Source organism: Vulpes vulpes, chromosome 5 (genome assembly GCF_048418805.1).
Source record: "Vulpes vulpes isolate BD-2025 chromosome 5, VulVul3, whole genome shotgun sequence".
Lineage (NCBI taxonomy): Eukaryota > Metazoa > Chordata > Mammalia > Carnivora > Canidae > Vulpes > Vulpes vulpes.
The window spans coordinates 3,398,563-3,423,662 of record NC_132784.1 but is presented as its reverse complement, the minus strand read 5'-3'; the positions used below and the strand labels follow the sequence as shown (position 1 = coordinate 3,423,662).

The 25,100-nt window shown below is 35.8% G+C and overlaps 1 protein-coding gene across 4 annotated transcripts in view; it reads right to left on the bottom strand.

Moving 5' to 3' along the window:
• Positions 1-25,100, bottom strand: part of MAP3K2 (mitogen-activated protein kinase kinase kinase 2) — an 88,901-nt gene that overhangs the window by 12,384 nt on the left and 51,417 nt on the right. For 2 of the 4 annotated variants that reach the window (XM_026015650.2, XM_072757488.1), the window contains exons 6-15: positions 20,004-20,117; positions 19,484-19,571; positions 14,549-14,679; positions 13,630-13,709; positions 11,936-12,003; positions 11,680-11,775; positions 10,448-10,654; positions 9,296-9,444; positions 8,758-8,889; positions 3,858-3,987 (exon numbers count right to left, since the gene is read on the bottom strand). In XM_026015650.2, coding sequence (XP_025871435.2) covers positions 3,858-3,987; positions 8,758-8,889; positions 9,296-9,444; positions 10,448-10,654; positions 11,680-11,775; positions 11,936-12,003; positions 13,630-13,709; positions 14,549-14,679; positions 19,484-19,571; positions 20,004-20,117 — 1,195 coding nt within the window. The remainder of the gene's footprint in view (positions 1-3,857; positions 3,988-8,757; positions 8,890-9,295; positions 9,445-10,447; positions 10,655-11,679; positions 11,776-11,935; positions 12,004-13,629; positions 13,710-14,548; positions 14,680-19,483; positions 19,572-20,003; positions 20,118-25,100) is intronic. The other 2 variants (XM_026015651.2, XM_072757489.1) reach the window with 1 other exon arrangement.

Below are 25,100 nucleotides of genomic sequence, written 5' to 3'. Positions count from 1 at the left end.
AGATCACATACTGTGTCACAAATCAGGTCTGAACCGATACCAAAAAGATTGGTTATTCTGTGTATTCTCAGACCATAATGCCTTGAAATTAGAACTAAATCACAACAAGAAGTTTGGAAGGATTTCAAACACGTGGAGGTTAAGGACCATCCTGCTAAAAGATTAAAGGGTCAACCAGGAGATTAAGGAAGAATTAAAAAGATTCATGGAAACTAATGAGAATGAAGATACAACCGTTCAAAATCTTTGGGATGCAGCAAAAGCAGTCCTGAGGGGGAAATACATCGCAATACAAGCAGCCATCCAAAAACTGGAAAGAACTCAAATACAAAAGCTAACCTTACACCTAAAGGATCTAGAGAAAAAATAGCAAATAGATCCTACACCCAGCATAAGAAGAGAGTTAATAAAAATTCGAGCTGAACTCAATGAAATCGAGACCTGAAGAACTATGGAACAGATCAACAAAATCAGGAGTTGGTTCTTTGAAAGAATTAATAAGATAGATAAACCATTAGCCAGCCTTATTAAAAAAAAAAAAAGAGAGAGAAGACTCAAATTAATAAAATCATGAATGAGAAAGGAGAGATCACTACCAACACCAAGGGAATACAAACGATTTTAAAAACATATTATGAAAAAAAAACAAACAAAAACAAAAACAGAAACAAAAACATATTATGAACAGCTCTACGCCAATAAATTAGGCAACCTAGAAGAAATGGACACATTTCTGGAAAACCACAAACTACTAAAACTGGAACAGGAAGAAACAGAAAACCTGAACAGGCCAATAACCAGGGAGGAAACTGAAGCAGTCATGAAAAACCTCCCAAGACACAAAAGTCCAGGGCCAGATGTCTTCCCTGGGGATTCTATCAAACGTTTAAAGAAGAAACCATACCTATTCTACTAAAGCTGTTTGGAAAGATAGAAAGAGATGGAGTACTGCCAAATTCGTTCTATGAGGCCAGCATCACCTTAATTCCGAAACCAAAGACCCCACCAAAAAGGAGAATTATAGACCAATATCCCTGATGAACATGGATGCAAAAATTCTCAACAAGATACTAGCCGATAGGATCCAACAGTACATTAAGAAGATTATTCACCATGACCAAGTGAGATTTATCCACAGGATGCAAGGCTGGTTCAACACTCGTAAAACAATCAATGTGATTCATCATATCAGCAAGAGAAAAACCAAGAACCATATGATCCTTTCAACACATGCAGAGAAAGCATTTGACAAAATACAGCATCCATTCCTGATCAAAACTCTTCAGAGTGTTGGGATAGAGGAACATTCCTCAACATCTTAAAAGCCATCTACGAAAAGCCCACAGCAAATATCATTCTCAATGGGGAAGCACTGGGAGCCTTTCCCCTAAGATCAGGAACAAGACAGGGATGTCCACTCTCACCGCTGCTATTCAACATAGTACTGGAAGTCCTCGCCTCAGCAATCAGACAACAAAAAGACATTAAAGGCATTCAAATTGGCAAAGAAGAAGTCAAACTCTCCCTCTTTGCCAATGACATGAAACTCTACATAGGAAACCCAAAAGCCTCCACCCCAAGATTGCTAGAACTCATACAGCAATTTGGTAGCATGGCAGGATACAAAATCAATGCCCAGAACTCAGTGGCATTTCTATACACTAACAATGAGACTGAAGAAAGAGAAATTAAGGAGTCAATCCCATTTACAATTGCACCCAAAAGCATAAGATACCTAGGAATAAACCTAACCAAAGAGGTAAAGGATCTATACCCTAAAAACTATAGAACACTTCTGAAGGAAATTGAGGAAGACACAAAGAGATGGAAAAATATTCCATGCTCATGGATTGGAAGAATTAATATTGTGAAAATGTCAATGTTACCCAGGGCAATTTACATGTTTAATGCAATCCCTATTAAAATACCATGGACTTTCTTCAGAAAGTTGGAACAAATTATTTTAAGATTTGTGTGGAATCAGAAAAGATCCCGAATAGCCAGGGGAATTTTAAAAACCAAACCATATCTGGGGGCATCACAATGCCAGATTTCAGGTCGTACTACAAAGCTGTGGTCAGCAAGACAGTGTGGTACTGGCACAAAACCAGACACATAGATCAATGGAACAGAATAGAGAATCCAGAAGTGGACCCTGAACTTTATGGTCAACTAATATTCGATAAAGGAGGAAAGACTATCCACTGGAAGAAAGACAGTCTCTTCAATAGATGGTGCTGGGAAAATTGGACATCCACATGCAGAAGAATGAAACTGGACCACTCTCTTGCACCAGACACAAAGATAAACTCAAAATGGATGAAAGATCTAAATGTGAGACAAGATCCCATCAAAATCATAGAGGAGAACACAGGCAACACCCTTTTTGAACTCAGCCACAGTAACTTCTTGCAAGATACATCCACGAAGGCAAGAGAAACAAAAGCAAAAATGAGCTATTGGGACTTCATCAAGATAAGAAGCTTTGGACATCAAAGGATACAGTCAACAAAACTCAAAGACAACCTACAGAATGGAAGAAGATATTTGCAAATGACATATCAGATAAAGGTCTAGTTTCCAATATCTATAAAGAACTTATTAAACTCAACAGCAAAGAAACAAACAATCCAATCATGAAATGGGCAAAAGACATGAACAGAAATCTCACAGAGGAAGACATAGACATGGCCAACATGCATGAGAAAATGCTCTGCATCACTTGCCATCAGGGAAATACAAATCAAAACCACAATGAGATACCACCTCACCTCAGTGAGAATGGGGAAAATTAACAAGGCAGGAAGCCACAAATGTTGGAGAGGATGTGGAGAAAAGGGAACCCTCTTGCACTGTTGGTGGGAATGTGAACTGGTGCAGCCACTCTGGAAAACTGTGGAGGTTCCTCAAAGAGTTAAAAATAGACTTGCCCTACAACTCAGCAATTGCACTGCTGGGGATTCACCCCAAAGATACAGATGCAATGAAACGCCGGGACACCTGCATCCCGATGTTTCTAGCAGCAATGTCCACAATAGCCAAATGTTGGAAGGAGCCTCGGTGTCCACCGAAAGATGATGGATAAAGAAGATGTGGTCTATGTATACAATGGAATATTCCTCAACCATTAGAAACGACAAACACCCACCATTTGCTTCGATGTGGATGGAACTGGAGGGTATTATGCTGAGTGAAATAAGTCAATCGGAGAAGGACAAACATTATATGGTCTCATTCATTTGGGGAATATAAAGAATAGTGAAAGGGAATAAAGGGGAAAGGAGAAAAAATAAGTGGGAAATATCAGAAAGGGAGACAGAACATGAAAGACTCCTAACTCTGGGAAACGAAGTAGGGGTGGTGGAAGGGGAGGTGGGCGGGGGGGGGGGGGGGGGGGGTGACTGGGTGGTGGGCACTTGACGGGATGAGCACTGGGTGTTATTCTGTACATTGACAAATTGAACACCAATAAAAAATAAATTTATTAAAAAATAAATAAAATAAAATCTAAAAAAAAAAAATTTGCATCAGGCCATCTGGTGTCAGGGTCTCCACTCTTAACCCCTATATTCTAATGCCTATGTTTGATGTATGAAAACAAGGTCTCATTTTTATGACCATTTGAACTTTACTGCTTATGTGAACATCCCCACACAGATAAGCTACCCACTTGTAGAGATGTGAACATTAGGACTAATCAGAATATTGACTAAGTGAGTGAGAAAGCAAAATTATTTCCTAAGATGCTCTGAAGGTAGATGTATTAACTTAGATGTTAAATTTCTTAATCCTATCGCTTGTTTCATTCAGATTCACAAAAATAACTGGGTTCTTAAAAAAAATACTCTATTACTTACCTTTGATATCTCTATGAACAATCATATTACTGTGCAAATAATGTACGCCCTCCAGGATCTGACGAGTGTATTTCCTAGTCACATTCTCAGTAAGAGCTCCATATGCTTTTAATTGGTCCTTAATTGAACCCTAAGATAAAAGAAACCAAAAAAAAAAAAAAAAACACTATGGTATGGTTTGAAATGAAAATCACTATTAAATCTTTATATTTAAAAGGATCTATAGTTTATGAGTGGGAGGCTTTAGTTGGGAGAGTACAGGAATTCTCAGTAAGGATATTATATGCTATCTAATTTGACATAAACTCTATTATATTCCCTGACTAGAATTGTGGAAGAGTATGGTCACAGCTGAAAGAAGCCTTTAAAACTATTTTTTGACTGATGCCCATTTTTTCCATGACTATATTGGTTCTATCTCTTGTCCTTGCAATCATGTTATTTAAAATCTTGCTTTTTTTGCCCTGAATGGATTTTTGTTTTTCCTACTTGCTCTTCTCTATATGTCCTACTTTTTTTTAAGATTTATTTATTCATGAGAGAGATAGAAAGAGAGACAGAGACGTAGGCAGAGAGAGAAGCAGGCTCCCTGCAGGGTGCTCGATGTGGGACTTGATCCCAGGACCCCAGGATTACGACCTGAGCCAAAGGCAGACACTCAACCACTGAGCCATCCTGGTATCCCTATTCTACCAAATTTAATGGGAGAAATTATATAAGCATCGTTCACAAACTTGGAAATTCAGTAAAGATTATGAGGGACAAAATCTTTTTTATTTTATTTTATTTTTTTAAAGATTGATTTATTTATTCATTCAGAGAGAGCAAGAGAGAGGCAGAGACACAGGCAGAGGGAGAAGCAGGCTCCATGCAGGAAGCCCAATGTGGGTCTCCAGGATCACTCCCCAGGCTGCAGGCGGTGCTAAACCACTGTGCCACCGGGGCTGCCCAATCTTTCTTTTTTAAACGAAGAATATATCCAAATGTTTCTGCCCTTCCTTGAGTTTTGGCCAACAGTGTACTATGTCACATGAAAGTAGATCCTTAGACTTTTTACATGCTTAACTATTTGCTGTTTCTGCTATTCAGGAGCAATCTTTGAAGGGACAGCAAGATGTAATTCTACTGACTCAAACTTGCAAACAAACACATGTGTGTTTGCCTTAGGCAGCCAAGTACCTTAGGCTGCCAAAGTACCTATACCTATAGGCAGCCAAGTACCTATAAGTCAACGTGGCTTGTTTGTTCAGTCTACTAATTGTGTCTCTCCTTGTAGTAATACACAAAACACAGCTAGAACTGAGCTGTCCAAATAATAAGCCCCCAAACACTCATAGGCAGCAAAATGACTGGTGAACTTAAGGCTTTTCTGGGCTCTGGGCAGTTGGACCAAGGCCTACAGCTGCTAACAGCTCCATCAGCGCTGTCTATTTACTCTTGTGTATCAAAAAAACAGTTATCGGGGAATCCCTGGGTGGCTCAGTGGTTTAGCTCCTGCCTTCAGCCCAGGGCGTGATCCCGGAGTCCTGGGATTGAGTCCCACATCAGGCTCCCTGCATGGAGTCTACTTCTCCCTCTGCTTGTGTCTCTGCCTCTCTCTCTCTCCCTCTCTCTCTCTCTCTGTCTTTCATGAATAAATAAATAAAATCTTAAAAAAAATAATAGCAGAAGAGGAAAAAATGTAAAAAAAAAAAAAAAAAAAGAAAAAAAAAGTTATTTTCCTCAGTGTGAACAAGGAGAATGGGTTGCAAAGTAGTGTACCAGCTAAAAATTGTGTGTGTGTGTGTGTGTGTGTGTGTGTGTGTCACACAAAAAGAGAAATCATCTGCTAGTCCAGGTACTGAAAATAACGTTATGGTTCTATTCTGAAAGTAGTTCTAGATAAACTAAGGACTAGAATGTATTTGAGAAAACTGAAAAGCAGTAACAATTTTGGCAAAGCATGAAATCTAGTTGCACAAAGAGATGGATCATACTAAACTTATTTATTTATGTGTTTGTTAAGACTTTATTTACTTACTCATGAGAGAGAGAGAGAGAGAGAGAGAGAGAGAGAGAGAGAGAGAGAGACAAGGGCAGAGGGAGAAGCAGGCTCCCCATGGGGAGCCCGATGGGGGACTTGATCCAGGGCTTGGGGATCACAACCTGAGCCAAAGGCAGATGCTCAATCACTGAGCTACCCAGGTACCCCCATCCTACTAAATTTAATGAGAAAAATTATATAGCATCATTCACAAACTTAGAAATTCAGTAATGTCTAAGATGATGTACATCTGGCCCATATATGCCTATGCTTGGCATATGTGTAATCCATTTTAAGACTGATGAACTATTATTAATTTAGTAAAATGATTTCAGTGACAACCTATACTTTGAAGAGATAGCTGCCTTTATTTTTTTTTTAAGATTTTATTATTTATTCATGAGAATACACAGAGAGGAGAGAGAGAGAGGCAGAGACATAGGCAGAGGGAGAAACAGGCTCCACGCAGGGAGCCCGACGTGGGACCCGATCCCAGGTCCCCAGGATCCCGATCCCAGGTCCCCAGGATCACGCCCTGGGCTGTAGGCGGCACTAAACCGCTGAGCCACCAGGGCTGCCCAATAGCTGCCTTTATAAAACCAAGTAAAGTTAATGAGAAACATGAACTAACATCTCTCCTGAATACACCACCTTAGTCTTAAGATTGCTAAATCTATAAGATTACTCATCTCCATTTGTGATGTAAATCAGTTCTAGCCAATTAAACCATTTAATCTTATCTTCAATAAATGTGGGTCTCTATTCACACTTAGAATTAATTTTTCTTTTTTTTAAACTATTTTATTTATTCATGAGAGACACAGAGAGGCAGAGACACAAGCAGAGGGAGAAGCAGGCTCCATGCAAGGAGCCTGATGTGGGAATCTATCTGGGGACTCCAGGATCACGCCCTGAGCCAAAGGCAGACTCTTATCTGCTGAGCCACCCAGGTGTGCCTTAATTTTTATTTCTAATTCAGATATTTATTGCCCAAACAGTAATGGAAATCTAAATAAAAGAAAAATCAATCATAATCTCAACATAACACATTTTCAAGTTTCTTGGGTCCTTGTCCAAATTCAGATATTTTTAAAATAGCCTCATCACTATTTAAAAGCATTTTATATTCTTTTTCTTACTTCCTCCAACTTTGCTACATAGCCTTTGTGATTTTAATATATTCTCTTGGGCAATGCCATCATAATTTACTTTCACTGTGAGTACTGATATTTCCATCACAGATTTGTTTTCCAAAGGTACTTAAAAAACAAACTAATTTACTTTGTCAACAGGATCTTTGAAAATACAAAGTAGCAGTGATGTGTAACTATAAACAACTGTGTCACTATAAAAAATTAATTATTCATGATGATAAGAAAGAAAGTAAACTTAACTGTTGATCTTATGAAACCGGATGATTAAGACTATGACTATCAGATACTGATCCATACTTTTACAGATCCATAGCTTAAACTGCAACCTTGTACATGAAACATACAATTCTAATAAACAATCTACTTAGGGAAACCTGCATGGCTCAGCGGTTAGCCTGCTTCTCCCTCTGCCTATGTCTCTGCCTCTCTCTCTCTTTGTACCGCTCATAAATAAAATCTTTAAAAAAAATCTAAAGACCCATAAATCAAATCAAGTAATATACCATATATATACTACCAATTAAATTATACTAATGCATGTATTTTTAAATGAGTAAATATACCACCATCTTGAAAATAATTAATACTAAAATGTACTCTACAAATACTAAAAGACAACATAGAGGGAATGACAGTTTGCAAGTCACATTTTGCAGCTCCTACTGAAACTACTGACTCAGGCAATGATTACCAATCTGTGTTAAAAACAGATGGTTGAAAAGGAACTGGAAACTGTGTTCTTTTTATTTTTTAAAGATTTATTTATTTGAGAGAGAGAGAGAGAGACAGCGCACGTGAGTATGTGAGTTGGGGGAGGAGCAGACGGAGAGAATCTTCAAGCAGACTTCCCACTGAGCATGGAGCTGAATGTAGGGTGCAGGGTTTAATCTCACAAGCCATGAGATCATGATGTCAGCTGAAACCAAGAGTTGGACACTTAACCGACTGAAATACCCAGGCACCCCAGGAACTAGATAGTCTTATGTGCTAATAGCCCAGATTACTTTCTGGTCCTCAGGAAAAAACAAAACCTTACATTGGAGAAATGTGGATGTGATCATCCTAACCTAGCACTCAATCTTTGCATCACTAACAGCAGAACCACTAGAAACTGTATGTCTCCTAATGCGATGCAACACGAGATGCACAGCATCATTAGAATGCATCACAGATGCACCTAATAAAAAATGCTGAATCTTAATCTAATTTAGATATTAGATCTAACTTGGAGTTTATAGGAAATAAGAGAACAAAGGAACAAATTAAACACTACCATGAGGATGCAATTAGAGAAATCTATGAGATGAGATTGTCAACAGAACTAGCCCAGTCTCTTTGTCAAACCTATGTCATGTAAAAAATGTTCTAAGTTAAAAGAGAAGTAAGAGACATAACAGTTAAAGGTAATGTGTGGTCCTGTGCTGGATCCTGGTTTGGGTAAACCAGCTATTATGGTTATTTTAAGAGCATTTAGGGAAATCTGAGTATGGACTGCTATGGTACCTGTAACTTTAGTATACCTCAGCATTTTTTTTTTAAATGAGTTAAGAACTACAAAATGAAGATACAAAAAAAATTATATTACATAGCTCTAATTTAAAACTTTCAAAATGTCTTTAAAGTCCTTAACTACTTTAACATTTTATAATCAGAGTTCTGTGTTTTTCTTTCCTCAACTAAGACTTTAAAGAGAAAATGTCTATTTTTAAAGGACATAACTTACCCCTGGCATATATTCCATAAATATGGAAAGTGTTTTTTCCTGGGGATCCCTCAAACAGCCATAATACTGAACAATTCGCTCATGCAGCAAGTTTTTCAACAACTGAATTTCACACTCAAGTGCATTTACTTCCTGAAAGATAGAACTCACTGTTAAGTCTTTATAGCATTGCTAGTTAAAAGTAAAACATTTGAACTTCATGGACCATCAAGGTGATTTCATTCTGAAATTTTTACTTCCCAAGGAATAAACATTTTAAAGTCTTTAAACAGTAACTTTTATAACAGTCCTTAAAAAAAAAAAAAAAAAAAACAGTCCTTGATGGTATACTAAAGCAACCCTAAATTAGATAGGAACATCACTGAGCACTAAAAGAGAAAAAAAAAATCACAGTACAGAGTAAACAAATATATCTAATTATATATGGATTTGTTTTGCAAATAATTTGTATTAAGAAAAAACAAAAATTCTATTGTGTTATATTTAGTAAAAATGCTTTTTATAAATGTGACAAAGTAGCTTGTGCAGTGATTCTTACCTTGCTGGTCTCAGGGCTATCAGGGTCAAACTGAACTTGCTTAACTGCCAATTCTCTTCCTGTATCGACATCATAACAGAGGTAGACCCTGCCAAATGCTCCTTGGCCAAGCAGTTTGCCCAATCTCCAGTTTGTTGGAGCACGAGGTGCTAAAAAAGAATGTTTTCTTAAAATGGAATAGCCAGATGGCACACAAATAGTTAAGAACTAAATGAGTAAACTGTATTAATGATATCCTTAACTGAATACACTTGGATATAAGGGAAAATCATAATCATCCAAATTCATAATGATCACCACTTTGAAAATTTCCCAAGAATTCTAAACACAAATAAGGTTCATATATCCCCACATCTTTTTTCCAGTGAGATTATATCTGCTCCCCATTAAAAATGCAAAGCATCTTTCACTGAATCCAAGGTACCACTGATTGTCAGATGCACTATTTTTAATCTTTATTGCAGCAATAATTTTTTTGCATTTTTTCTAATTTCCTTTTTAAAATTTATTTAAATTCAATTTGCCAACATATAGTATAACACCCAGTGTTTATTGCAGCAATATTTGTAATTAGTTTTCCATCTGCTTACAATGTAGAAAGCTATAAAGAATATCACTCTCATTCTAACAAGAGAAAATCTTGAAAGCAGCCAGAGGGGAGAATAAAGAATAAATATATACATAAATATATGTACATAAATTTTAAGTAAATACAGAAGAATAAAGATGAGCATTACATCAGACCTTTCCTCAAAAAGTATACAAAAGCAAAAACAAAAACAAAAACAAAAACACCCAAAAAACAAAAAGTATACAAAAGCCATAAGATGATAATGGAGCAATAGCTTTAAAGCACTAACAGAAGAAAACAACAACAACAAAAAAAAACTGCCCAGCATTCTATACCCAGAAAAAAAAAAAATCTTTCAGAAATAAAAGGAAAAAAAGGCCTTTTTCAAACAAAAGCTAAAAGAATTCATTACCAGCAGAGTTACATTACAAGAAAGATTAAAAGCAATTCTTTTAAGAATTTGATACCTGAAAGAATCCCAGATCTACATAATCTATAATCTACAAAATCCTGGATCTACAAAAAATATATATATATATATTTTCTGCAAAACATTCACTGTGTCAATTTCTATTACTTACAGCGGCTGGGTGGGCTGATGTCCATTACAGTCAAAGTAGGATTGTCTATGTCACTTCCCCTTCTTCTTATTCGACTATCATCATACTCTGGGGTAAAGATACTGCTTCCACTACTAGTGCTTAAAGAGTGATCGGTAGGACTGAAACTCACAGGAGACCGGAAGCTGGTCCCCTGAGTCCTTCTAGCTCTTGGAAAAGTTTTACGACCTACAAAATCAAAACAGAATTACCTTAGGACTTTTATTCATGTTATAATTGAAAGTATTTAAATTATGACATAAGGTACAGAAGTCTGTCTTGTGACTAGATTTAAGGTTAAGACACTGAAATAGCAATGCTTATTTGATTACATGCTTTAAACTTAAGAGTAATATTTTCTTTTAAAGTTCAAGGGAGGGGATCCCTGGGTGGCTCAGCGGTTTAGTGCCTGCCTTTGATCCAGGGCGTGATCCTGGAGTCCCGGGATCCAGCCCCGCGTCAGGCTCCGGGCATGAAGCCTGCTTCTCCATCCTCCTATGTCTCTGCCTCTCTCCCTCTCTTTCTCTCTCTCTCTGTCTATCATAAATAAATAAATCTTTAAAAAAATAATAATAATAAAAAATAAAGTTCAAGGGAATGTCCTTTTTAACACTGGATCATTAAGTCAAAAGTGAAAATACAAGGAAGAGGAAAGGTTAAAAAAGCAAAAATGAAGAGTTGATAAAAAAAATAGGATCTGAATATAAATTCAAGCAATCTCTTGTTAAAACATGCATACATTCAAAAAAATCATTGTACTCCCTCACTTCTAGATAAGAAGGAGGAAAAAAATGTACTTTATTCTCATTTCCAATTATAAGAACAAAAATTGGAAAATTAATAGGTAGCAATTTTTTCCATAAAAGTTTAATGCAAGTATGAATTTCATCATCAAGGAGTAATTTTCTAATTAATATCATTCTTTAATTACACCTTTTCTTTTGAGGGAAAGGTAAGTATTATTAGGTAAGTTGCCCTAACCCTAGGTAAGTTGCCTTAGGGCAACTTAATAACATCTAATAATAATCTAACCCTAAGATGTAACTACAGTTTTAGTTAGTTAATTCCTTTCAAAAATTGTTTTAAGTAGAAAAGTAAGTGATTTAGGAATGAATTTATTTCTACTGGTTTATTTAAGTATGATATTTTTGAATTTTGATTATTTTCGAGATTTTTAACAAGTTGTTCTTGTGGTCTAATTGCCAGAAACTTACCATCATTATAGTCTTGATGGTGATATGAAACATGATACCTTCTTGGGTATGTTCCCCCTTTTCCAAATTTCTCAAAGATAGGGTTATCATAGTCTACTGAGACATAAGAAAGTTATATGTTATAAAAAAGTCAAACATCTCTAATAATAAACACATTTACACATTTTTATTCATTTTTAAAAAAAATTCCCTTCTCCCTCTCAGCAAAGCACTATTTAAAGACATATTTAAACATTTAGAATATGGATAGTCTAACCTGAAAATTCCTGATGATTATCTGGATAGCTCTGTGCCCTAGGCATTCGTGATTTTGGATAGCTCTCCCTAAAAATAAAAAAATGTCGTGTTAAATGAGCAAAAAGTATGTAAATACATTTAAAATATCAGTATCTGTATGTGTGGTGGAAATTATATGTGTGTGTGTGTGTGTACATATATGCAATACTAAGAATAAAGGAGGTCAGTCTGAAATGTTAACTGAAAGAAACTTCTTTTCTAACACTTATTTACTGCACAGAGGCAAAAGCCTGGCTTTTAAAAATAACTTATAGGGTATAGCAGTAAAAATGAAAAGTTTGGGAATTACAGATGTTGGCAAATACTGTGTTTCAATTCTAGCTCTACCACTCAACTAGCAGTTGCAACCTTGACATATCACCTTTCTGAGACTATCCATATCTATAAAAACAAGATATTAATTTCCCACTCATCAAGTGTGTGTATATACATAGTGCTCAGGACACTGTCTTTCAAATATTAAGTGCTCAATATATAGCTTTCACATAACTATTTTCCTGAATTTCTTAAATGTTTCAATTACCTATCTTGACATAGACATGGGTACAAAGGTTTTGTGTGTACAGGTAAATGAAAATTAAATGTGTATTCAATATTGAAAATATTGTGTAGCAATATTTTCAGAATTTTCTTCAAAAAGAAATCCCAGATGAGATCAACTAGGTACACATTTTATGGACTCTGTATGCTACAGGTAAACACTGTCTTTATTGAGACCAGGAAAGAAGAAGCACCTGTAACAAAAAATCCAGTTGCAATTTCATCCAGTTTATATTCCTGAACAGCTATTTCACAAAACACAAGTATTAAATTTTAAATGACAGCCAACATACTGGGCCACAATTACCAAGAAAAATAAGTTATCTATAAGTTAGTGCTAGAAGGAACACAATCCTGAACAGGTGAAACAACTCAAGAAACCTCCAAAACTAAATGTATTTTTTTAAAAAGATTTTATTTATTTTTCATGAGAGACACTGAGAGGCAGAGATATAGGCAGAGGCAGAAGCAGGCTCCCTGTGGGGAGGCTGATGTGGGACTGAATCCCAGGACCCAGGGATCATAACCTGAGCCAAAGGCAGACACTCAACCACTGAGCCACCCAGGTGCCCCTAAATGTATTTTTTTTTTAATTTTATCTATTTGAGGGAGAAAGAGAACATGCACGCGCGCGTGTGTACACACACACACACACACACACACACACACACACGTCTGCAGGTGGTGGTAGGGGGGTAGGGCAGGTAGGGAGAGGGAGTCCAAGCTGACTTCCCTCTGAGCACGGAGCCTAACATTGAGCTCAATCTCACAACCCTGACATCAGATTTGAGCTGAAATCAGAGTTAGAAGCTCAACCAACTGCACCACTCAGGCACCCTACCAACAGAGTTTTAAAAGTAAGTAAACATAAATTCTAAGTTTGCATTTAGCTTCAAACACACAATTTTGGTAAACAGAAATACTCATTATAATCAGATATCATTTTACCTGATAAAGATACTGAGCTCCAAGAGGTTAAGGGATTTGTCCAAACTGTGAAAAAATTCATTTGCCCTAAGTATAGATGAGTATCAATTACATTCCTCTAACATAATATATATACATGCATTTATGCACATATACCAAAAAAATAAAAACTATAATCAATATTACCCATCCAAAGGACTATCAAGTGATGGACAACTTCCTGAGCCAGAATTTTCAGGGCTGCTTAAAGACAATGGATCCAGCATCTAGAAAAATAAAGAGTTCCTCCATCATTCAATGTGATATAACAAGCAGGTTTTTTTAAATAGCTTTATTGAGATATATAATTCATATAACATAAAATTCACCCATTTAAAGTGTACAGCTTAGTGGTTTACAGTATATTGAGAGTTGTGGAACCCTCACCACTATCTGAGAACACTTTCAGTACCCAAAAGAAGACCCCCATATCCAATAGCAGTCACCTCCTCCCAGAGTTATTCATTTTTTAATGTTTTAAATGTAGTGGTCCCTTTTGTAGGTAGGCTATGACTTCAAAATCTCCTAAGAGAAAAATATTTTCTCTATGGATTATTAGCTAAATAATTAAAAGCTAAAAGATTTCACATAGTTTTGCTTACTGAACACTGAACAACAGCCCCACTCAAACTGAGAATGACACCATGACTACCATACTGCTAAAACATTTAATGATATTTTACAAAGTAGACAAACCTAAGCTTCACAAAGTTAAATATCTGCAGTTTTACTGTATCTTTCTAATGTTAATTAAAAATCTGAATGTTAATCCCATGATTATAAACAAATGCATTTAATGAGCAAAATAAGAAAACCAGCCTTATTCCAGCTTTGTTTCTACATGAATACACAGAGGCACATGTAAGTGAGTTAGCATTTTCCTATGTTTTTTACTATTCTGTTCACTTAAGAAGGAAGATACGGGAAGGGGCAGAAGAGGACACACGGGGACAAGGACACACACACACACACACACACACACACACACAAGACGCCAGACAAACCACACAAATCCTTACGACATCCTTTTAAATGAAATGAAAAATGACATCCAACTTTTGCTTACTTGGTCCATGCTCTCTGGAATGAACTCTCCTTCACTGTTGATACTGGTGAATGACCCATTCCGGGCAACTTGGTGTAATTCATCTGGAATGTATCCTGGGGGAGGGGAGCTTCTATCTCTACTAGTGGGACCTCAAAGGAAAAAAAATTATACAATTTTATAAATATCATTTGGGAACTAATTTTTGTTTCAATTAAATATATACACAGGATTTCTGGACCATAATACCAATAATTTCAGCTACTGAAATCCAGTTTTTTTTTTTTTTTTAAATTTATTTATTTATTTATGATAGTCATACAGAGAGAGAGAGAGGCAGAGACACAGGCAGAGGGAGAAGCAGGCTCCATGCACCGGGAGCCCGATGTGGGACTCGATCCCGGGTCTCCAGGATCACGCCCTGGGCCAAAGGCAGGCGCCAAACCGCTGCGCCACCCAGGGATCCCTGAAATCCAGTTTTTATTAAAAGTTATCAGAACATTCATTTCTGTAAATCTTCAAATGTATTTATACCTTTCTAAACTCCCAACCCTACTATATTAACTTCACTATAATATTTATTTATACTTACTAGGTAGTATGTTCCTCTAACTGCTGACAATGGCATTATGGGGCTGACACTATAATAAAGATTTTTAGATGCCACCACTTCTGAACTTCCAAGGGTCACTTTTACTTAGATATGTTACCCTTTAACAGAACATATGGAAGGCATCATAATGTAGTGGAAAGAATGTGGACTTTAGACCTGTTTAAATCTCAGTTCTAGTTATTTACCAACTGTATGTCTTTGGTAAAGTTACCCAATCCCCACAAACCCATTTCCTCATCTGTCAACATAAGACTAAACCCCTTCTCTTGTAGAGAACAAGCTTATGGTTGCCAGTGGGGAGGTGGATGTGGGGATGGATGAAACAGGTAAGGGGAATAAAGAGTACACTTATCTTGATGAGTACTGAGAAATGTACAGAATTACTGAATCACTAAATTGTACATCTGAATCTAACATAACACTGTATGTTAATTATACTTGAATTTAAAAAATAGATTAAAAAATACATAAAGCCAGCACTCAGGGTAAACAAAGACTAAATCCCTCCTTCCCAAGGGCATTGTGATAGTAAAATTGTTCATACTGAACATATGCTATGACCGTTTGGCTCCATGATGCTCTTTCCATTCCCTCTCCTTAACCTTTAGAAACCTAAAGTGAGATTACTGCTTAAATCACTTTTAAAAGGTCATATTACAGTGTTTCCAAATTGGAATTCTGAATTGTATTCTTAGGTACTTTAAAATTAGATTTTATGACAAGCCAGATTCCTGGCATTTAAATTTCTTCACAGTTCAAAAAATCTAATATATAGTTCATCTAATTAATCCCACTATTTCTTATGAAACAATAATCCACTGTATTTTTTACCTGGCTTTATAGAAATAATGTTATGTTTATTAACACAGGTCTCCCCTTTTCTCTCAATATTTTGAAATTAAACGATTTTTAAAAAAGACATGGGGAAGTTATGTGAGCATTTAAGTTTGGGTCAGATTTAAAGCAAAAAGGCAAAAAAAACAAAAACAAAATAAAGCAAAAAGGCTTTGCTTATAAAAAAGAAGTTGCTGTAGGTATATGCCAGCATTTGTTAGTGGGGAGATAGGGAAAAAGAGAACAAAATAATTACCAAGAGATATGCACAGAAAAGATTAACTTTCTACTTGACTCTGAAATAATTAGGAACTCAGCTTCAGGCCAGGGGTTTACTTAAGCTTTGTAACAGCTATGACCACACTATCCTAAGCATTTTCATTCCTTCCATATACCCTTCTTTATAAAAGAAGATCAATATACTCATTAAAAGGAGATAGGGAAGAAAAACTGCTATAAAGTTTCTTCAAAATCTGTTTACTTGATAACACATTTTTCTTTTATTTTAACTAAAGTCTAGTTGACACACAATGTTGTAACAGTTGCAGGTATACAACACAGTGATCTGACAATTCTAATGCTCACCACTGTTAAGTGTAATTGGCATCATCATATGTTATTACAATATTACTGACTATATTCCCTACACTGTGCTTTTCATCTCTGTGCCTTATTATTTTATAACTGAAAGTTTGTGCCTCTTAATCCCCTTCACTTATTTTGTCCAAATCCCCAATCCCCTGACAACCACCAATTTGTTCTCTGTATCTTTCTGGTTTTTGGCTTGTTTATTCACTTGTTTTGTTTTTCAGATTCTACATATAAGTGAAATTGTATGGCATCTGTCTTTGTCTGACTTATTTCACTTAGCATAATACCTTCTAGGTCCACCCATGTTGCCGCAAATGGAATGATCTTATTCTTTTTTATGGCTCAGTAATATAGCATTGTGTATATATTCCACATCTTCTTTATTCATTTATCCACAGACACTTATGTTGCATCATACCTTGGCTATTGCAAATAATGCTATAACAAACATAAAGATGTATTTATCTTCTCAAATTAGCTTTTCTTTGAATTTCTTCATATTTCATTTTCTTTACCAAAACACACAAGAAAAGATGCTCAACATTACTCATCAGGAAAATGTAAATCAAACCACGATGAGACATCATCTCATACCTATCAGAATGGATAAATCAACAGCACAAGAAACAATAGCTGGAGAAAAAGGATGTAGAGAAAAAAGAACCTTCACGGGACAGTTGGATGCTCAGTGGTTGAGCCTTTGGCTCAAGGCGTGATCCTGGAGTCCCAGAATCAAGTCCTGCATCAGGGTTACTGAATGGAGCCTGCTTCTTCTTCTTCCTCTTCCTCTCTCTCTCTCTCTCTCTGTGTGTGTGTGTGTGTCTCTCATGAACGAATGAATGAATGAATGAATAAATAAATAAATAATCTTTAAAAAAAAGATAAAGAACCTTCATGAACAGTTGGTGGCAATGTAAATTGGTGTAACCATTGTGGAAAACAGTATGGAGGTTCCTCAAAAAATCAGAAATTGAACTACCATATGACCACATAATTCCACTACTGAGTATTTATACCCAAAGATAACCCATTTTTCTTAACTTTTGTTGGTAACAGGTATGCCAATGCTACTGGTTGAGACCTCAACACCACAGCCTACACTCCTATGTCAAAGGTAGTTTTTCCTATAGCTATCTTTTATGAAAATAATTAAAAACATAACTGTCAATAAATATGGAAAAAAGATGATGGGTCATATTTATCAAAGCCATTCCAAGTGTAAAGTGCCAATAAAAGACCAACAGTTTTCTACTACATTACAATTTCTAGTTTCTTCTTATGCTAGCACTGAACTCAACCTGGAATATTTGCTAGCAGGACAACAGTGAGGTATTCAGTACAGTTTTAATTCAAAATGTCAGTTTAACTAATGCATTTGGCTTGTTCTAATGCAGCTACAGTGAAGTGACAATTTTTTACTTTAAAATGATAGATACTATAACATGATGAGGGAATGAAGAAAGAAGTGTATGTTTATTTTTTTTAAAGATTTTATTTATTTATTCATGAGAGACAGAGAGAGGGGGCGGGGGGAGAGGGAGAGACACAGGCAGAGAGAGAAGCAGGCTCCATGCAGGAAGTCCGATGTGAGACTCGATCCCAGGACTCCAGGATGGTGCCCTGAGCCAAAAGCAGACGCTCAACCACTGAATCACCCACGCATCCCAGAAATGTTGTTTAATAACAGTCATGTTTTCTAGTTTGAAAAGCAAAATGTTCTTTAAAAGTATTCTTTCAATTTATTACCACAAGAATCCCACGATTTAAAGATAAGAACAAAGTTACTAGTCTCAAGTTAGAGAGCTGGAATTTGAATTCAGGTCTCCCTAATGTTCTTTCACCAAAATTCTAAACTATACTAAAATATATCTGAATGAAGATAAGTAATTTCTATTTTACTCGTATATCATCTCTGCTGCTCACATTTCCAGCATTTCTGAAACCAAAAGTAACACCTATGTAAGATATACACTTAGAAGGAAGTAGTCATAAAATAGCTTCTTCTGAGGGCCAAAACAGAAGATGAATAACAGATTTGAGGGTGGGGGGTCCAACACACCAATTTAATCTTTTCTTTTGTTATTAAACAATCCTCTTTTGTTCCAGTCTTAGATTCCCAACCATATCTCTTATTTTGCCCCTTCTGCTTCCTGCCCCCTCCAGTCATCTGTTTCACTTCCTCTTCTACTTTTCCTTTTCAAATTCATCCCTCACATGTGTTTTCATGCTGTCTTTAATGATTCCCTTCATTGACTTATCTGTTAAAAAACATTTATACCAGCTATAAAAGCAATGTAATGCTTTTGTCATATAAAAATGCAGATTATCAATGTTCTATACTAACTGAAGAAGATCCACAGAACTGGGGAGTCAGAGCACCTCTGCCTTGCCCATACCTCTCTATTAGGCCTCCTTAAAAACAGTACAAAAGATCCACGGTTTCTTTGTATTACAAGCTTAATTTTAACAATCTCTTATTAATGATGAATACTGACTACTAATAAAGCAATAATCTGGAAACTCTTAATTCATTTTGATAGTACTACAATAACTAAAACTTAGAGAAAGGCTTATGAACTCAGTCCATCCAATTTAGTTTTAGCATATGAGAATTACTTCTTTTATTTCCTTTAGTTTATTTGTACAATTAAAACCTCTTTGAGGTTTTACTTAAATTTGTTAAATATCACAATACCTTAGGTACATAAAGAAACCAAATATTTAAGTTGGAGATTGTCAATCTTGTAACACTTGACAAAACTTTTCAAAGGACCTCAGAAACTAGAACAGAGTGAGAAAAATAAGAGTAGAGGTAGACTGCTCTTTATCATGGTTATGTTTAGGTGTTACCCTACGTTAAAGGATTGAGAAGAAAATAAGAAATTTCCCATTTATGGTTCAGACACTAGCATTCTTACCTATTATAGAAAGTCGCTTTTTCCTCTCTGCTCCAAATACTGTGTTATCCAAATCTTCTAGTGATGGTAATGGTTCTAAGTTAGTAGCCTACAAAGGAAAAAGAATGATTAATGCTATTCTTCCCCTTGGGGCTTCAAACAGAATCCTTTTTCCTACCAAATACAACCTAGATATTCTATATTGTTTGTAGGTCTTATCAAATCTACTTTTTGAAATTTTAATTCCAGCCAGTACAGTTCTTCCCCAAATTCTCAGTATTTCTATTATTTTCATATGTATAGTACATTATACTTATTTATAATTTTGGCTACATAGTTTTGAGGACCAAGTATATTAAGCTAGCAATCCAATATGTAAGTTTACATTTCATTATACTGAAAAATATCAATGATTATAGAATGTAACTATGTTTCATATACTGACTTTCATAGGCTATAATCCTAATAAATTATAAAAATAAATTAATTATAATAAAATTATAATTCTATAATCCTTGCTGAAAGAAATCTCAATTCATACCTGTGTACTTCCATTTATCACAAGTAATATCTTGAGGCTCTTCATATGAATACTACGATCCAGCAATTCCACAGCTTTGTCCAAGTCATCTTGTGTAGTTAATGGAATTACCAACTAAACAAAAATGAACACAGTGAATTATGTAACCATCTCACCAGATCAAGTCCTTGCAGGAACATCTCTATTACTATGGAATTACAAATTTCCAAATACCCTGGCTCTTTGATTTGTCATTGTAATGAAATTCTGAATGAATACATGTATCTAGATCATTTCACTCTTCCCATCCTACTACCACTAAAATTATAGACCGGATACAGACAAAAACATTTTTGCTTTATTAATTAAATTCTTCTAGAAAACACATTTAAAGATTAATCTTCTAGGATACTCCCATAATGCTGCAAAGTGTAGTAGAGTATCTTCATCCCAAAACAGCATTAAGGAGCACACACAAAAACTATATAAAATAAAGGTATCTTTCATCTGCATTCATGAAACTCACATTTTTCTCCACAGTAATTATGGATCTGCATTCTCAACTAATGTGCTTACCAACACCCCAAATACAATGAACATCTGTAGCAGCTGCCATGGAGGGGGCCACTAGCAATGTACCTGCAATCTACAGTCCACATGGGGCTCCCATCTCTGACTCTGTGACTTGACCGCTACACTCTAAACAAACTAAATGGGTCAGCCATCCAAAGTAAATGCTAAATGTGGATATATGTTTTCACTAGTTCTCTCATGGATCAGACGTTATAAAGGACAAAAGCAGGAATGCCTGGGTGGCTCAGTGGGTTAAGCAGCTGACTCCTGATTTCAGCTCAGGTAATGATCTCAGGGTCCTGGGATTGAGCCCCGCGTCAGGTTCCACACTCAGTAGGGAGTCTGCCTGACGCTTCTCTTTCCCTCTCTCCCTCCCGCCACCACACCCACTCAGGTGTGTGCACACTTGCTCTCTAAAATAATAATTTTTTGAAATAAATAAAGGACAAAAGCAGCTAAGCATGACCTACACAACTTAAGAAAATCAAAACTTTTTTAAATGTAAACTTAGTAGCTAAAGACAACTGTCAATAATCCTCACTATATATTCAAACTCATTGAAGGATGGACAGAATAAAAACAAATGAACAGATTCCATACCTATTATCCTGCTCCAATTAAATAGTATAGAAGCCTTCAAATGTAAATACCTAGTTAGTTTGGGGTTCTCTACAGTATAAATTCCTTGAGGATGAGGACACTAATAGTTGACACAGAGCATGGCAAAGAGCAAATGCTTGGTAAGTACCGTTTAATGGATATCGTAAGATTAAAAACTTCATCTGTAACTAAACCCACTAAGCTGCCATGGTTGCATTCTCTGCAGATTTCTTTTTGGAAAACAGTCCTTGTTTTAACAAAGGCTACCAAACACAAAAAATGTGGATTCTGGACTAATGTGAATTCTAACCTGAAATCCATTTAAATTCACTTACTGTGTATTATACACTTACTGTGTATTAAATTCACTTACTGTGACGTTATACTGTGACGTTTATACTGATTTCTTTTTGTAGCTATTTTTGTTGTTTTGTACTATTCCGACTTACCTACTAACCAGGCCTTTTTTCCCCTCTATGAGAATACTTTTTCTTTCTTTTTTTTTTTTTTTTTAAGATTTTAAGATTTTATTTATTCGTAAGAGACACAGAGAGAGAAAGAGAGAGACAGAGACAGAGACAGAGACACAGGCAGAGGAAGAAGCAGGCTCCGTGCAGGGAGCCCGACGTGGGACTTGATCTCCAGGATCACACCCTGGGCTGAAGGCGGCTCTAAACCACTGAGCCACCTGGGCTGCTCAAGAATTTTTTTCTAATAAAAAAAAAAGAGTATTAACTGTTTGGTATCACAGAATAAGCATAAAGGAAAAAAATATCGTTTCATTTTCCTTTTAATTATGAACCATATTAGTACATCTTGTTCTTATTTTTAATATTCTTTTAAATTGTATTTTAAGTACTAGAAAACATTTTAAGGCACTGATGATTTTTTTTTCCAGTTTTTCCCTTGAAGAGAAAACCTGAATATTTACTTCACACATTTATTAATAATTGGATTGTTTACTTCTCCAAGATACTACTGCTTTTGGGAAGGAAAAGACACTAGTTTAAATCACAGTAACAAAATATTAACATTAGTGATTCCGTTCTTCCTGAGTTTGCTAATGTGAAATATGGACATTCTGGAGGAGGATGTAGATTGGTAGCTTGGATTACTGCCTATGGTTTTGATGTGATCCCTTGTATGTTCTAATGTTACCTATTATCAATTTTAACAATGAGGACTAAGAGTCCAGAACAAGTCTCAGCTTGTCTAAATTACGTTAAATAAATCACACAATATTTTCATGCTTAATGAATTCATTTCAGCCTCATTCATGAAATCTACTTCCTTCTGCCTTAATATTGACGCATTAGTCGTTAGTTGATATAAATCCTTTCTGGAAACTAAAAACTGAGTCCAAAAACCCATTAAATAGAACCTAAATTTGAGAGAAATGACTTATTTGTGTGACTTTACACAATGAAATATAATAGTCCATAAAAAGGTTTTCCTCCTCTAATAATCTAAAATGAGAAAGATCTTAGAAAATTCACTTACCTTGCCTGAACATCCTCACATCCATCCCCCATGACAACACACACACATACTCGACACTATTAGATAAAGAGGAGCCCAATTACCAAACCTAACCAATCCCAGCTTAAATTTCCTCATTGTTTCAATTCTGGAAAACTTTAACAAACTTTAAACAAAGTTTAAAGAATAATGGTTCTCTTAGAACTCAGGAATTTATACTATGCTGGAAAAAAAATGGAATTGGGTAATTACATAAATGAGTTTTGCTTGTCACAGGTCCACAAAACTAATAGACTTTATAAGCTTTTTCCCAGTACCCACACTGTGGAAGGGCATGCATTGGGTTTGTCATGGTTAACTCACAGAATCACAGAATCTTTAACTTGCAAGCAATTTTAAACCACATAATCTTACCCTAAATGTCTCTTCTACCACATTCCTGCCAAGATGCCACCCATACATAATGGCAGAACCACTCACCAGAAATCCTTCAGAAAGCATGAGAAAAAGAAACTGAAAATGGAGAAACTTTCCAATTTTTAGAAAATGGGAGAAGGTCCTGAAACTACAGATCAGTTAGCTTGATGTCAATCCTCAAGAAAACTCTAGAAAAAATTATATAAACAAAATGGGAGACCTCAGAAAAGAAAAAGCAATTCTAGGAGCTAGAACATATACAACATGAACAAGTTATGTCAAGCTAGCCTCATTTTTCTTGATAGACCTACTAAACTGGTAATCAAGACAATATTGTAGTCTTAATGTATTTTGGCATTTTAAAGTTTTCCATCATATAATTTTAGACCAAACAAAAACAAAGATATACCTGGTTCCCCTAAAATCATACCATGAAATAAAGAATCAAATTCAAGCCTGTTTATACAGGAAAAGGTCCAAAAAAACACTGGTAGAATGGGGAAGACAGGGGAGAAGGCCCATAAAGAGTGTGTTATCCAGCAAGTTACCACTATGGTTAGTGGAACCAATCCATCCCTACTTCCCATCCCATCCTTGAGTCTCATTCCCATCACCCCCCTGGCACCCCCACCTGTACCTTGAGCAAAGGTCCTACAACTGTACCTCTGAAAAGCCCTCAGAGCCTAAGGGGCTGGCAGCTGGAAATCAGGCCAGCACAACAGTAATAGTAAGTGCCAATACATTAGGGCCAGGCAACAAGACGTGTTCATAGCTAATTGAAAACCCAAAAAGTATTGAAAAAAGTAATGTTAATGAAAAAATAAAATGTTAAGGTATTACTATAGTATGATACTCATCACTTTGTTCAGGGATAATATTTGTTTGGATATAGATTTTTATTTTATCAAAATATTTTCTGCTTTCAGCTGTAAGTGGTTTCTCTAGACAAACTACATTTACATATTTTTTGCTTTAAATTAGTAATAATTCATTTGAAAATCTAGTATTTGAAAATATTTTATTTGCACAATTCTTTAACATTTGCAAAGCACTTTCACATGTTTTCTCCAGTTAATTTCTAGTAAGCTCTCTACCTTTCTTCATTCCCATTAGCATTTTTTTCTATTCCTAAACATATTAGTCTTTTCATCTTAGGATCTCTGTAGGCACTGTTCTCAGCTGCTCTCTCTACCAGCAATGTTCTTCTCCTCAAACCTTTTGCAAGTCTGACTACTTTAAGTCTCAGTAATGAAATAACGAAATATTACAACCTAAGTTCTTCCTTAGTATTATCTAAATCTGTTTAGACACCTACTGTCTTGCCTTTATTCTTTTTAATGATATTTTATGCATGTCCTTAAAAGAACTTCATATATTGAACAACTCATCATTTAATTGCCTGCTTCTACCGTAAGTCTATAAGCTTCATGTAGGGTGCAACTCATAAATCACAGCATTATGCCTGGCAAATTCAACAAGTATTTTCTGAGGAAAACAAGAACAAATTAACTGATCACTAAATTGTCCCTGAAAATTTCAAAATTCAAGATCTTGAGATCTCATAGGATCTGAAAGAAACCTCAGAGATTATCTCATCCAATCTGAATTTTGCAGAAAGTTCAAAAGAGGATTTTCCAGAACACAGAGCTCCTCATTGCCAGAGCAAGCCCTTAAATTTACACGTACTGACTCACAAACATAAACATAATGATCTAATCAGGTCCTAACCAACACAAAAAATTTCTTTAAAGTTTTAACTAAACTATCTGACTACCAAAGCTCTGTTGTCTCTACAGCCAAGTGTAGAGTATAAGAAAAAAAGATAGTTCATCAAAAAGTACAGAGTTATAAGAAAACATAAATAAGCAGCAAGTTTTTTTAAAAAGATTTCATTTATTTATTGAGAGACAGAGAGAGCGCATACCACACGCGTTCACACACGTGGCAAGTGGGGAGAGGAGCAGAGGCAGAGGGTGAGGGAAAGAATCTCCAGCAGATTCCCCATCCAGCGGGGAGTCTGACTCAGTGCTCAATCTCACAAGCCTGAGG